Consider the following 16300-nt stretch of genomic DNA (forward strand, 5'->3'; position numbering starts at 1 on the left):
GACGTGAGTCACTTTAATTAAGTTTACTCATACGGGCTGAAAAGCTTACCGGGTTTGTTTTGTTCATTCCCGGTGCACTATTCTATGGTGGAGGGGTTTTTGTGCAGGTTTGATTATCGAGTGATCATTATCAAAGCTGAGGTGTACGTTCGATGGCGTGGACGTGGAAGGGTGCTCTTAGTTTTAAGTCTTCCGCTGGGTAGTGAGTTGTGGTGGGTGTGTTTACTTATTGAATTGTCATTCAATTTGATTTGTAAACTATCTGTAATGTAATATGTGACTCTAAAGAACGAGTCGGTATTGACATTGTGAGTTCAATTTGTTTATTACTTGGTTTAAATGAAAAAATTTCTATATGTGTTTTCTTGTGTTTGTTCTCGCGTTTCGGATTTGAATTTTCTTTATTCAAAATTTGGGGCGTGACGAATTTATTACACTAGATTTTACAAATTGTTTAAAATGAAACCCACTAACCAAGAATGAGATTAGGTCTACCTGAGTTAATTTTTTTTGTTGATGTTATAGTTAGCTTAACTTATGTAATAACATACATAATGTATTAATGGGTTTCACCTTTGTTTGTGAGTTTAGTGGCTTTCGGCTCGCCTATGCACTTTGTGTGTTTTTTGTTATATTTTGATCTTTGTGATGTTACATGAGTGGCAGGTTCTGTTCAGTGGTCAGTATGGAAGTACACCAATTACGGTTTTAGGCGGATGTACTAATTGATTGGTTGGATTATATATGTAGCTTTATTTTAGTCAAGGTTTAGTTAGTATAGGCTGGTAGTCATTTTCTCAAATGTACAGGCTATTATAGAATGGGTGTTATTTGCTAGGGATTTGTTTTCCGGTTAGGCCGAATAGGCAAAACCAACATTTATTATATATGCAGAATCTACAAACATTAATCAATAGGAACCAAGATTGGAGTTCGTGCATGCATAAATGGATTTTTTTTTTTATATATATTGGATATGCATAATCCCTTGTGTTAATCTTTTCCTTATTTTCATACCAATTACAAGGTAAGTAAAATTGTCTTCGATTATGTTATTAAATCCATTCAAAATATTGTTAGTTATGAGGGTTTGCTTGATTGGTAAATCATGGATTTGTTGTAATGAACTTGAACTTTTACTCTGTTTGGTAACTATATATAAGAGTCCTCTAGGCCTATATTACGTACCGGCCAGTACTCTTTTGCAACTCTTAATTTTTCATCTAATCAAAATGGCTATGAACCCAAGTTCTAAAAATTTTGGCTACATTGATGATTTATGGATTACCGGCTGCAAGCCAGCTGTTTATGAATTTGATTACATTGATTATATGTACGCATAATCTATGAACATTAATCAATAGGAACCAAGATTGGAGTTAGTGTATGCATAAATGGAATTTTTTTTTTTTTTATATCTATTGGATATGCATAATCCCTTTTGTTAATGTTTTCCTTATTTTCATACCCATTACAAGGTAAGTAAAATTGCCTTCGATTATGTTATTAAATCCATTCAAAATATTGGTAATTATGAGGGTTTGCCTGATTAGTAAATCATGGATTTGTTGTAATGAACTTGAACTTTTAGTCTTTTTGGTACCTATATATAAGAGTCCTCTATGCCTATATTACCTACCACCCAATACTCTTTTGCAACTCTAAAACTTTCACCTAATCAAAATGGTGTTCAACCCAAGTTATGAAAAATTTGGTGCTCTAGTTCTTCTCCTTCTGTTTAGTTTTAATCTTTTGGCAACCCAAGCTCGACCAACGAGCAGTTCCAACTTGGCTACGCTGAGGATTGGTGGCGGATATATTGGTACTGGAGGACAATACTACAACTCTATTCCGAGTCCATTGTCACTGACGAATAAGGACTAGGAGACAAGCATTGATATAGCACATCCAAGACAGGCACGTGGTGGCATAGCACATCCAAGCGTAGGACAACAAATCCCTTATCTGAACCCATCAATAATTGGAAGGATTAAGGAGTCAGGACCAAGCCCTGGTGGTGGACATGGTGGTGGTGGTGGTGGTGGTGGTTGGGGTGGACATTAACTTGGCCATTCATGATGCTGGGATTATGGGACAGCAGTCACAACACAACATTTTAACAATTCAAGTGATATATGAGATATATGGTGAATCAATAAGAGAAAAATATCAATCCTCATGTAACCCAAAACAGCCAATCTTTAATTCATAATGCTGTCCTATAATATGAATTTCTTTACGGTAAAGATATTTTTTCATCATTTATAATGTTTTTTAATATGGTATAGCATATATATAGCATTTGTTTTTGGTTTTCTGCATTAGAAATTTAGTATACCATAAATTGATTAGTGTTTCTTAATACACATAGTCAACACACACACACACGTATGTATGGTTTAGTATGTGAGAAATAGTATGTAACCATACGTATGTATGATTTAGTATGTATATTATTCAGACATTTCATCAAATAGTTCGTTGAAAAACTGGGAAAAATATTTATAATTTTTTAATTTTAAAATATTCATTTATATTCATTTTTGTTCAATAATATGTGTAAATTAGGGCTGGCCTAGGCACAAAACCGAGGCATTTTGTTCAAAACCATCTACCGAACCGACCTTTGTTGGTAATCGATTTTTGAAACCGTTACTGATCCGAAATTGTCACGCCCGGCCCCGAATTTTGAATAAATAAATTCAAATCCGAAATGCGATAACTTAACAGGCACAAGAAAAACAGATAGAAAATTTTTCATTTAAATTAAGCAACTAAACAAACTGAGCTCACAATGTCAATACCAACTCGTTCTTTAGAGTCACATATTACATTACAGAGAGTTTACAAATTAAACTGAATGACAATTCAATAAGTAAACACACCCACCACAACTCACCACACAGCGGAAGACTTAAAACCAAGAGTACCCTTCGACATCCACGCTACCGAACGTACCCCTCAGCTTCGACGACGATTAATCGATATTCTAACCTGCACAGTAAACCCTACACCATAGAATAGTGCATCGGGTTGAACAAAACAAACCCGGTAAGCTTTTTAAGCTCGTATGAGTAAACTCAATTAAAGGGACTCACGTCACGCATGCTTATAATTTCTCAACTCGTGAGATAAATTAAAGCAACAACATTTAACTCCACAAAACACAACCACGAAATCACACTTCTTTCGTCTCAACATAAAGCATTTATCATCACAACGACGTGATAAAACATTTCTTGACTCTCTACGAGTCTCAACCACAACTGCACTCACATCATTAAAGTAAATAAAACCAGTAATCCCTGCTTAGAAAATTAGTTCAGGAGATCACTAAAAGCACACAATTCAAATCATAGCAACTCCTGCATATAACTTAGTTAAGGAGATTACAATAAAACAAACAATACAAAAGGCAGTAATCCCTGCACATAACTTAATTCAGGAGATTACATTAAAACAAATAATTTAAAAGGCAGTAATCCTTGCATATAACTTAGTTTAGGAGATCACTTTAAAATTCAACAATTAAAAGGAAAAGGAAAATCAATGAAGAAGTCAAACAACTCACATTAAAGTCAATGATCACCCATCAACTCCAAACTAAAGTCGATAGTCGATGATCACCCATCAACTTAAACTAAAGTAGATGATCACCCATCAACTCCCAATAAACACCAGATCTGAAGATCAGAAAACTGTCACCACTGCGACACCAGATCCGAAGATCAGGACCACTGTGACACCAGATTCGAAGATCAGAAAACTGTCACCACTGTGACACCAGATCCGAAGATCAGAAACTATCACCACTGTGACACCAGATCCGAAGATCAGAAAACATTTACAAAGAATCCCACATCACTCAAAATGTTACCCCAACTCGATTACTCTTTCAACACTACAAATCAACAATCCCATGATATAACGTATTTCCACAAAGCGTAAACGCACAAAACCACATTCTGAATAATTCACAGTTCACACGCACATCACTAATACCAATTATAGTTTTATAAATTATACTTCTCGAAAATCATTTTATATCAAAACATTGTTTTAACTTACCCATGAACCGTTGTCGATCAAGTTCATATATTTTAAAACAAATAATTTGTTTCAAAAATGATTTAACAATTAAACAAGTAATTCCGAGTAATAAATAAATCCGTTCATAAATGAACCACGTGAGATTTACTCACCTCCAAATCCTGCTGCATCTTCACACAAACCAAGACAAGCACAAATCGTCCAACTCCGCTCACACAAGTTTGTCAATCACCTAATCACATCAAGGTCACACTAATACAACACAAATCACACAATTTACAAAACACAATTACACTACGATCCAACAGTTGGATCCTCATCCGAGACCATCCAAAAACCTCGGAACACTTCTACGATCAATAAAACAAAACTACAAGTCGATCGAACGACCAAAACCTCACGGATCAAACATCAATCGAACCGAAAACCCTAAAACTTTGAAAATTCACAACTTGCTCATACGATTTCCAGAAATTACAAACTATATATCGAAATGCTCGTATCAGGATCAGAAACTATCCCCCGGGTGGCCGGAAGCCGCAGGAAAACACCACCACAGTGGCGGCGCTGCCTCCCACCCAAAGTCAAAATTTGACAAAACTTCCAACACAAAAGATCTTTATCTCAACTCCAATTACAACTTTCATAACTAGCAAAAAGTCTGAATCAAAGCCATTTGGCCGGAATTTACCTTGCAAGTTTTGAAAACCGATGAATCCTAGATTCCCAATCTTCCAAATTCGAGCTCCACAGGTTGAATTGTTGCAAGCAACCTTGGGAGAAGCATCTACGTCCTCTGGGCTCCAAAAGCCCTCAAGAAACATCGCCGCCGCCAAACTTCACGGCCTTGTACCGCCGTCTACAGTGCTTCCCACGACGAATCACCACCACAGATGTGTAGAGGGGACTGAGGAGAGCAGGATTCCCTTTGGAATAGAAGAAAAAGGTGGCCGGAGGAGGAAGAACGATGTTGGCGAAGGTGAGGGGGCGAACCGGGGTTGGGACCGAAGAGAGAGAAAAGTTTCCTAAAATGAAAACTCTGATTTTTCTGATATTTTTCGGGAAAAATCCCATATATACCAAAATGGAAACTTTTTCCGAATGCGATAAGTTCTTCATACGAACTCCGATTTCCTCGTTCCGCATGTTCACGAACTCGTATCGACGCGCTCTACGATTTCCGTGGAGAAAATTTCCACAGAATCCTAATGTATAAAAAGTCAAACTTCGTAACCCCCTAAAATAATTTCACTCCACCCTCGAACTACGAAATCGTACAAACGAACACTTTATTAATCTTAGGAAACATTTAGGAATTAATTACAATTTTCCGAGGTCTTACATAAATGATCAGTATACCGATTAGTCAGTAATAGAGATTTCTGTTTTAAGTTCGAACCGTAGGCAAATCCACCATGAAAGCAGGCGAGTTCGAGGTTTGATCTCTAGATTTGTTAACAGATCTGGAGAAGAAGAAAAAAGATGAAGAAAACAGAGGAAAAGAAAGAAGAAACAGAAGAATCGGAGAAGAAACAATTGAGATTTTGGGCTCCTGATATTTGCAACTTAAAAAGAAAAATTAATAGTAAGAAATATTGAAATTTGGAATGAAGAAGAAATAGAGAGAGAAATATTTTTAGAGATTGCAAAATACGAGAAGGAAGATGACAAAATGGTTTAAGAAAAAGTGTTTTTAAACTAAATGTATACAATTATACAGATATATATTATTTTTGTTTGCTATATACCAATACCATGCAAGTGGTCTGGTGATAAAAATCGTGTATAACAATTTATAATACTTTTGACTTCAAAAGTTCAAGAAATTTAACGAGTCATTTTCAAAATTACGAAGTACATAAATATTTTTGAAAAAAAAAAAAAAAAAACTTAAGTACATGTTTTATTCACGTATAATATGAAAAAAAATACAAACTATGACAGTAACACATATGACTCAATAACCCCCACATGAAGATTGACATTACAATACAAACATTCATAGTGTATTGATTATTCATCCACCTAATGAAACAATCCATTGGAAGCCACCACTGCTACAAGTTGGTTACAACTTACAAGAGTTAATGACCATTAGATGATAAACAACAAGAATCTAAAAATCAGATGTAGACTGAGATCCGATCCATAATCTAGATCTGAGTTTAACCCGGACCTAAAATCCAAATACAAAGTCGACCCAAATCCCAAATTGAGATAAGGAAAAATCTAGTGATTATTATTTTGGTTACAAAAGTCTAAGTATTGGATATTAAAGTAATATATGAGGTTTCTAGAATTGTTCAGTAATGAGTTGTGGATTGTTTTTTCCCAACCTATTAATTTATTACACTAGATTTTACAAATTTATTAAAATGAAACCCACCAACCAAGAATGGGCTTAGGTCTACCTGAGTGGAATTTTTTTCTTGGTGTTTTAGTTAGCTTAACTTATGTAATAACATACATAATGCATTAATGGTTTTCACCTTTGTTTGTGAGTTTAGTGGCTTTCGGCTTGCCTATGCACTTTGTGTGTTTTTTGTTATACTTTGATCTTTGTGATGTTACATGTGTGGCAGGTTCAGTTCAGTGGTCAGTATCGAAGTACACCAATTGCGGTTTTAGGCGGATGTACTAATTGATTGGTTGGATTATATATGTAGCTTTATTTTGGTCAAGGTTTAGTTAGTATAGGCTATAGTCATTTTCTCAAATGTATAGGTTGTTATAGAGTGGGTGTTATTTGCTAGGGATTTGTTTTCCGGTTCGGCCGAATAGGTAAAAGCAACGTTTATTGGGCTTCGGGAGGTTAGGCATTGATTTATGTAATATCATGACAATTGGTATGTGAAGTTAAGCAAATATTAATGGATATTCATTCCCCAAAAATAGAACACATAATGTATTAGCTAAGCTTGCTTGATATTTTCTTTTAATCTTTTCTAGAGTGGTCATGTCCCTTCTAGTATTCGAAGCTTTCTAGATTCTCATTGTACTCATTGATTGATTAGTATACTTTGATCGTCCTTCCTCTGAAGAAAAAATAATGTAATAACAAACAACATTCATTATGCATGAACTACTCGAATTTTTTAGAGAGGTCAATCTAGGCGCGCAACAAGAAGGGTTTGGAGGCATAGTTTGACATATTTTTTATTTTTAATTAAAAATGTTAATTAGTAACAAGAAACTTTAAGAGTAGAATTCAACAAAAAAATTTAAATAGTGTGTAATAAGTACATAGACATGTGTATACAAAACTTCTCTTGCAAATTTTTATTTTTTATAGCAAAGGGAGAATTCCAGAAATGATCACTCAACTATGACTCATTCACTATACCAAAAAGTTAATCAGAAGACAGATCATATATGTCGTCTGATTGCATGATTTTCTGTCGTCTAAGGAGCTGCCGTCTCTTATGCAATCAGACGACAGAGAAACTCTGTCGTCTGAGTGCACTCAGACGACATACATGTTTTTGGTCTTCTGTTGTCTGATTGATTCCTCACATGTACAAGTGTGTGTTATGAATATTTCAAACAACAGAAATGTGTTATCTTATATATAAATAGACATCAGCAATCTTTATCTTCTATCATTTAATAGCTATTTCAAAGACAATTATTTGTGGTTGTACGTATCTTTGAACGACAATAATTTGTCATCTGATATCAGTTAGAACCATATTATTTGTGGTTGTATGTACCTTTGAACCACAATTATCTATCGTCTGATATCAATTACAGCCATATGATTGTGTTGATATTAAGCAAGTAAGCAACTAAGATCACATGAACTTTCCTAGTCCTGTTGTTTAATTGAATGAACAACATAATTTCTCATATCTGTCTACATGGTGATATTGAAATTACAACTTTTTGTCGTCTGAGTTGGTATACAACAATAGAATTTTCCCATTTCTATTGTTTTTTGTTTGATCCAACAACACACTTTTGGCTTTGAATGGGTTGTTGGAAGGTTGTTCAGACGACACAATTACTATTTATTAGGTAATCTGAAAATCGAATCAAATCTGAAAAATATTTCTGTACTGTTCATTAGGTAATCTGGAAATCCAGAAAATGTCATTTCATCAAACTGGCAAATCATTCAGTATATTACACAACCTGCTATGCATCAGTTCAATACAACCCGTCCATGAAATAAAAGACATGATCGATAAAGACAACCCAACAAACATCACAGTATCGAGCATGTAAAGCAAAAAACTAGTACCTATAGCTTCCTAAACTGGGTTATATAGGTGATGCATGTCCAAAAGCAGATATATATAAGAGTTAGGCACTAGCTTTCTTGAAATTGGGCAACATATTGTGCCCACTCGGCCCAAACCTTATCAATATCATTTTGTGTGTACATGTTGCTTCCCTTTCTGTCCCACTGCAACAATAGAAAATATGAAAGTTAATATTAGTTGGAATGTAAGCCATTTTGAAGAACTGAAATACATTAACATATTAATCTTAGCACTCCACTCTTGGTTCTTGTCCTCCACTATGTCCTTCATGTAATGCATAATCCAAAACCCACAGGTTTTATCACCTTGCTGCTCCGGAATGCCCTGCAACATATAAAAATGTCAAGTACCAGCCAAAACGTTGTGGAATGACCATTAAGCAGTTTCTAAGTTAAATGAAATTGCACATGCATTTAGCCAAATTCAGAACATACTGCACAATTTTTCCACGTAACTATTTTTCTGCCTTTCTTAGTTTTTTGCACATTGTCTATTTTGATTGAGCTGCAAATTCATGATGACGACAATAAAGTTTCAGAAAATAGAACTTAAAAAATATCAAAGCACTTGACATTTCCAGTAAAAATGTTAGTAAAACAACGATTTTAAAACTGTTACGAAACTGAAGGTTAATATTACTTGCTTGCCCACAAATGTTATGATTTTAAGCTTTCTGTGTGTTGCTTCTCTTAGCTTTGATCAAGGCCTTTCGGAAACTATGGTGGACTCCATTTGCAATGAAAATGAAACCATTCCATTAAGCTTGAAACTAAATGCAGCTAAACAAATCAGAATGCCATATTGAAGGAGATATTGACCACTTAGACAAATAACAAAGTCCCAGCCACGCCAAAATTCTTGCATGAATTCAAAGCTTTTGATAATTATTTCAAAGCTTTTGGTATTACTGCACTCCACCTTGCCATTTTGTCTTACACCCTTAATTTTTTTTTTTTTTGAGAATAAGCCACAGCACTTTAGGGTGTTCTTCAAGTAGCTCAATGAACTGTTGATACACAAGTTCAATTAAACAAGGATTAGACAAGCAAACACTTCAATTGATCTTAGGAACACTACAACACAGACTCTAGCATCATTTATAGAAGATTCTATCTATACCGGTAAGTACTCTTAATTAAGAACTTTCTTCACTTACTATTCATGATTCACAGAAATCCAATAAAACCATAGGAAACTGAAAATACCTTTTGCAAAGTAACTGAGGTGTCCAGCTCAATAAGCACACCTGGGCCACATACAACACAGTCTTTGTCCCTGACAAACTCGGTCACTTTCGGGTGGAGGCCTTCTGCACCATTATACCTACAAAAGATTCGATCTGATCACTTAAGTGCCTTTGTTTGATTAGATTATAACTACAAAGACAATGCAATTGTTCACTTTATTCTTCACATTGATATTTAACAGTGAGCTGCCAGAGCTGCTAATATGAACATGCAAGAAAACATTGGTAGTTACACGACCTTAGCATTTGATCATGAAAGAATATGGGGAATGTTGAAACCTAGTAACAATGAGAAGATGCCTATGAGTCCCATATACTTACCACAGTAGGAGAATAAAAGAATGGGTCTTGATGCCTTAAAAGAGGTTGGAATGCAGAAAGTTGGCTTCTACAAATCATCCACAGAGGTGGCATAAAAGAGGTTGGAATGCAATGGTGAATCAAACATTTTCTCATTAGAATGGAATAACTAACTGCCTATATATGACACATACAGATTACGAAAACATAGTGGGAATTGATTCCTTAGGGAGCATATCATAACCAAGCTTTCAAACTTGATTAGAAAACCACCGCCAAGCTTTTCTTCTTTTTTTTGCTTTTCTATGTCGGCACCTCATCAAGCTTCTTTTCTTGTCGGCCACTGTGAATGTTTAAAAAGGTGTTGATTTATCTAGATCATGATCAGCCCACCTCTTGGAATTAATATTCAAATTCAAATATATGCAAGGTGAGAATGTATAGCTTCACAATCGATCTATATATTGCCGAACATCATAACACCATCACAGGGAAGATAATTGAAATTTGAAAACTAATCATCAATCTGAAAAATAATACAAAGACGCAGCTACCATAAAAAACTCATCCAACCCAGTAAAACCCAAAATCCCGATTCAAAAAAGAAACAAACTTTCCGTGAAAATTTGGTAAACCAATTCAACCCAATAATCATAATCAAAGATGACTCAAAACCCAGAATAAGTCTGAGCATAATCTTACCTTGAGCAGAAGAATCTGAGGTCCTAGTGAATGAAACAACTAGCAAACAGGGGTGCACGTCCATATTTCCCTCCAAGGCACCAAACTTTGCAACTCTGCAAAACCCCGAAAAGGAAGGATGACGTTGATGTTTAAGAAAATACGGAGTGACGATGAAAGAGTACTTACGCGTCGATCAACTTCGATTTCAACTTCAAGCCTTCTAGAAAATGGGCCCCAATTTCTTCTTCTTCTTCAAATTAATCCCCCAAATTTTGGATCTAGGATCTGTCGGACCTTCCTCTAGATCAACTCGTCCTCTACTTCCTTCAATGGGTTCTTCTCAGACGATTGTTAGATGGGCTATCATGGTTTTCTTCAAATGCACCTCGATCTGCTGCTGAATTTGAGATTAGGGTCCGATAATCGGTCGTGGATGCCCTGTGGTCGCTGGCCGCAGTTTCGATAGAGACTTGAGAGATGCCCAGTTTGAGATCAGTTGAGCTGAGAAACTTGAGAGAAAAAGGCAGACTTGAGAGACGTGAATGAGGTCGGGCTTACACAAACAAAAGGCAGAAGGCAATTTTGCCTTGGACAAAAAAATAAAAAACAGAAGTTAAATGAGTTGACTCAGACAACGCAATTGCGCTGTCTGATGCTTACCACTCTTTGACTCAACTAGGGTTCTTATCAATTTTTAGAGGGAAATACCTTAATCAATTGGGAGGGAGATTTCTAAAATTTCAGTCCAACTCATTCAGACAACAGAATTTTCTTATCACTGTTGTTTGAATAAGTCAAGCTTTTAGGCTTCAGAGGAATGAAATTCTCTACCTTCAGCCAACAACACAAAAATGTTGTTTCAATAAGAGCCTTCAGAGGAATGAAATTATAGGTACATCTCTATTTTCAAGTAACAACATTAAAGTGTTCTCTGAATGTCACCCATTTACTCAAATGAAAAAATTGTGTTTCAATGGGTATTCAAACAACAGAGTTAGGTTTGTCGTTAGGTTTGTCTGTTGTCTGAAAATTTGGGACAACAGAAAATTACATTTATGTCGTCTGATGTCTGTTGTATGATTGAGTTATTGGCATAGTGATTCGACACTTTGGTCACTTAATTTTCAAATATATCACTTTAATCACTCAACTATTACTCTGTCAATCACTTGGTCACCCAAGGTGCATTTTATTTCACTTTAATCACTTCTCCGAATCATTCTAATACAGATTTATCAATTTTTCACAATTGGTTAGGCGAAAATATCATTAATATTGTGGCAAATAAATTTTTTTTAATGAAAAAAATTAATGAAATGACCAAAGTAAATAACAGAGTTAAAATTGAGTGACCAAAGTGATATATTTAAAATGTGAGTGACCAAAGTGTCGAATAAGTAAAAATTGAGTGATATCCGTTGCAAGAAGCATTTCTCGACATTGCATGTTTCTTAAATGGTAAAGACGAGGACTATGTGATGCAAGCACTAGAGGGTTCTTACCTCAACCCTATAGATGCTATTGAAGTACTTGAAGAAAAGGCCCTCATAAATACTGATAGATCTGGTAGGATTTGGATGCATGACTCGCTGGAGGATATGGGAAAAGAAATAGTTCGTAAAGAGTCACCTGAAGATGCTGGCAGACGTAGCAGACTATGGTTTCATGAGGATGTTCGTCGTGTTTTGACCGAAAACACAGTAAGTACAGAACATGTATTCTTCTATGTGTTTTTGTGTGTGTAGAGCTTCTTAATTGTGAAAAGCTAAGTACTACATATATAGTACTTGCTCTGCTAATCCTATATTTTTGTTCCATGTCAGGGCTCAAAGAAAGTTAAAGGCATCATTGTAGAGCTACCAGGAGACGATGAGATATGCTTGAGTGCTAAATGCTTTAAAAAGATGAATAATCTTCAACTTTTTATAAACATTAATGCAAGGTTCACTGGAGAGGTTAATTATCTCCCAAACCAATTGAGATTCCTTGATTGGCCTCGATTCCCAGCACAATCTTTGCCATGTGGCTTCGATTCACAAAAACTTGTCATGCTCAATATGCGAGATAGTCGCATCTCACGACTTGGGCAAGGACTCAAGGTATTCTAAGTTGTTAACTATCCAATTGCTGTTTTGAAGAGCTTCTATGTTTTGAATTGTTATAAATTTGTTTTGAAGCTCATCATAATATCTTTCCTTTCTTTTTTCTGAATTTAATATCTTTCCTTTCTTGTGTTGCAGATGCAACAATTGAAATCTCTAAGTTTTGCATGTTGCAAATTCCTAAAAAAGGTCCCTGACTTGTCTGGAATGCCAAACTTGGAGAGGTTGGATTTAAATGACTGTGCAAGTTTAGCCGAGTTGCATCCTTCTGTTGGCTTCCTTGATAAGCTTGTTGAATTCGATCTCAAGGATTGCTATAAACTTAAGATGTTTCCAAGAATAGTCAACATGAAATCTCTGCTATATATTAATATGATAGGCTGCAAGAGGCTTGAGAACTTCCCAGAAATTGTGGGAAAGATGGAATCCTTAAGAGGAATAGATGTATCTGGAACTGCCATCAAAGAAGTGCCTTCATCAATTGGACATGGTCTCTTTAATCTTGAAGATTTGTCAATATATTCATGCAAAAACCTTACGACTCTGCCACCCAGCATTTATGAGTTGTCAAAGCTACGGAGGCTTGCACTCTTATTTTGCCCAAAACTGGTGCTACCTCCAATTCCGAAGAAGGTGGAATACTGTGAAGTGCCTACTCGGCCCACTCCAACGTCCAGCTCAAAGATTTCACATTACGGCAAGGCAACTTCATCAGAAGGAAAAAGTGATTATGACGGTGATTATGATGATCAAGGCAATTTAGCGTTATTTCCTTCACTAAAAGTCTTCCTTGCGGGAGGATGCTGTAGTTCCGACCGTGATTTTATTGTGAGGCTTGGTTGTGCCTCCACCTTAACGAGGCTTGATATTTCAGGAAGCAATTATGTTAGTCTTCCCGCTGGCCTTACCAAATTTATCAACTTGGAGGAGCTTTCCTTGAGAGGGTGCAATAGGCTTCAAGAAGTTTTGGACCTTCCACCAAAGTTGAGAGTGTTAGATGTGAGTGACTGCGTATCATTGGAAAGAATTTCAAAGTTAACAAACATTTTGAAATATAAAGACTCGCAAATGTTTGAGTGGCTGAACTTGAGCAATTGCCGGAGATTGCGTGACAATCTGGTTCAGAAGGCAGAGACGAAAGGTTTGTTGGTGAATTATGATCATCAGGTGGAGGCTGATCTCTTCTCTCTTTTTCTCTCTTCTCAGAAGTCTGAATTCGGGGTTGTATTTCCAGCAAGTCTTGAAATTCCAAAGTGGTTCAGTTGTCAAATGGATTTCAAAGGGAATGGACAGTTTGAATTTGATATTCAAGTCCTCCCTAATTTCAAATGGGAGAACACAGGATTGGCTCTATGTGTTGCTACCGAAGGGCCTTATTTGGGATTCCAAATTTTTATCAACGAAGTACTACTGCCGATTAATAATTTAAATCGTCATATTTGTTGTAAGTCTGCAGCTGATTCGGCTCATGTGTGGCTGCTTTATATTCCGTTCGATAGAATTGATACGAGTCCGTTTGGTCATAAGCGTCCGTTGGCACCTTTCCAATGTCGAGTTAGCATTTATCAAACAATCTATTTGGGCACGGTTCCCTTGAAAAGCTGCGGAGTGCACCTGGTAATGCCGCCAAATGAAGAGTGCATGAAACTATCCCACGCATGGAACTTCAGGCATAGCTGCACAACAGGTCTCTTTTTGTTCGTTGTGGATACTTTATTTTTAGTTTTATTTTTATCGATTATGGTGTTTTGTCGGTTAGGACTTGAGTTGACTGCTGGATATTGTAGAATTGATTATGCAGTTTTTCTTTCCTTTTGCTGCTGGTTGATAATTTTCCCCTGTTTTCAAAACAGAGGACGACTTTCAATACAAACCATGGGCCTATGACAGCGAGTGGGCGAATAGCCCAAGAGAAGAAGAGCCGTCTTGGGTTAGTCCTTCAATTTCTTCACCATTCCGAATTTGTATACCAGTTCAGAACCTTTTTTTTTAATTTATTTTTATTTATTTTTTATTTATTTTTATGTTGTTGGTGGTTAGGAACTTAAGATAACACCTACCACCCTTCTACAACTGCTATGTGTACGTTTGTGTTTTTGCGGAAGTAGAACGCATAAGTTCGTATGTATAACCTATGCTTTGCCTTCACACCAAAAAAACAAAAAAAACCCATGCTTTGCCATGTATGAATGCTCTTTTATAGTCAATGACATAAGCCATCTTCCATATTTCGGCAACATATCCAAAGCACCTATCTTCCTTGCAAAGGAAAAGAAGCTGATTCTCATCACCTTGTTTTAATATTCCATGAGACTTTGTGCGTTATGTTTAGATTTAATGGATAGGCCAGATACTTGTTTCTTATAAGTTATTATGTAATTAATGACGCTTTTTCCAGTCGCAGGAGTAAGTGAAATGATTGGTAAAAAGATTACTGATGCTGAAGGACCGAGTGTTGTCAATGAGATCTGTAGCATAACTGCCCTTGCTTTAATGCATCACCGGCCGGAATGACCACAGGAAAGTGAAGGCACAAATTCTATGACTTGTTGGATAAAGGTGAAGAAATCAGTCTTGTTGATCAAGTGAGATGCTAAACTGCTATATCAGCCCATCAAAAATTCATGGACACTTCCAAGTTTCAACAGTGTTGTTTTGAACAGAAATTGTTGTTGTTTGCTTCATTGTGATTTTAACCAGGCTTCTGTACGATTTTTTTTTTTGACAAATAAATGGTTTATAATTGTTAATGTCTAAGAATTCAGCGGTAGCTAAATCTTGGTTAACGTTCGTCCGGTGGGCGGACCGCTACTTGACAAACTCGTTGGTTCCGTTAACTGTCAAATGAAATATAAAGGGCGTTAGAGGGAGACCGCGCTGGGCGGTCTTCTCTTCTCTGATGCCTAAGTTAGTCAATGTATTTATGTTGATAGAATAATAGTAGGTAAGTAGTAAATGCGTAATTAATGAGGAGAGATGAGAGAACCTTTTATAGCTGGGGAAGAGGCTGACCTCTTCCATGTTTTCGGTGTGGGACTGATATGTTTTAGTTCTCAGCTTCAATAGCTTCTGATACCATTTTGGAGCGGCGCGTTAGAGTCATCTGGGGATAAGCAGGGACTCTAGAGATAGCCTGTTTGGCGGTGTTTTCGTAGGTCATACCCTTTAATAGTTGCTGGTACCGCTGGTGGTAATATGAGCGTCGCTCATTATAGCTAATTATGCTTGACAAATGCCTATATGTAAGTACAAGTCCCCCAAATCCCCAGTCAAGGAGGGCAATCTTGGTTGGGGAGTTGCCTAGCGGTCTGAAGCGTTACTTCAACTAGACTTCCCGCAAGCATAATTAGCGTCAGTGCGTTGTCAACTATGGATTTACTGAGCAAACGCTTTATACCCTTTCGGGTGGGCCTCTGCTAGGCCCCCCAGGGAATCCCCCACTCCCCGGCTAAGATAGACCTCCGTTTATCCAGTGTATTGTTTGTTGAAGGGAGCTGCGCTGGGCAGAGGGTGTTGGGTAGTGAGCCCAATCTTTGATACCCTAGCATCGGGGGTCAACGTGCCTGATCAGGGCAGTCAAAGACGTGTTGACATGTCCCCTTGCTTGCTCCGGAGGAGCGTAATTTGACTACAACGCCGCGTGGCGGACGTTGTCA

At 36.7% G+C, this 16300-nt stretch overlaps 3 protein-coding genes across 3 annotated transcripts; 2 read left to right on the plus strand and 1 right to left on the minus strand.

Annotated features, from left to right (window-relative positions):
* Positions 1-8112: 8112 nt before the first annotated feature.
* LOC112172864 lies at positions 8113-10624 on the minus strand. Its single transcript, XM_040508419.1, has 4 exons — positions 10561-10624; positions 9880-9913; positions 9518-9635; positions 8113-8636 (listed from the first exon to the last, which is right to left on the minus strand). Exons 1-4 carry the CDS (start codon positions 10622-10624, stop codon positions 8418-8420), a joined length of 435 nt encoding a protein of 144 aa, XP_040364353.1. The 3' UTR covers positions 8113-8417.
* A 1396-nt stretch (positions 10625-12020) lies between these two features.
* On the plus strand, positions 12021-12964 carry LOC121049939 (protein VARIATION IN COMPOUND TRIGGERED ROOT growth response-like). Its single transcript, XM_040508420.1, has 4 exons — positions 12021-12242; positions 12366-12641; positions 12783-12918; positions 12954-12964. Exons 1-4 carry the CDS (start codon positions 12021-12023, stop codon positions 12962-12964), a joined length of 645 nt encoding a protein of 214 aa, XP_040364354.1.
* Positions 12951-15418, plus strand: LOC112168856 (disease resistance protein RPV1-like). Its single transcript, XM_040509613.1, has 3 exons — positions 12951-14331; positions 14498-14574; positions 15043-15418. Exons 1-3 carry the CDS (start codon positions 12972-12974, stop codon positions 15052-15054), a joined length of 1449 nt encoding a protein of 482 aa, XP_040365547.1. The 5' UTR covers positions 12951-12971; the 3' UTR covers positions 15055-15418.
* Positions 15419-16300: the final 882 nt, after the last annotated feature.

This window comes from Rosa chinensis, chromosome 6 (assembly GCF_002994745.2).
Source record: "Rosa chinensis cultivar Old Blush chromosome 6, RchiOBHm-V2, whole genome shotgun sequence".
In the NCBI taxonomy this organism is placed as follows: domain Eukaryota; kingdom Viridiplantae; phylum Streptophyta; class Magnoliopsida; order Rosales; family Rosaceae; genus Rosa; species Rosa chinensis.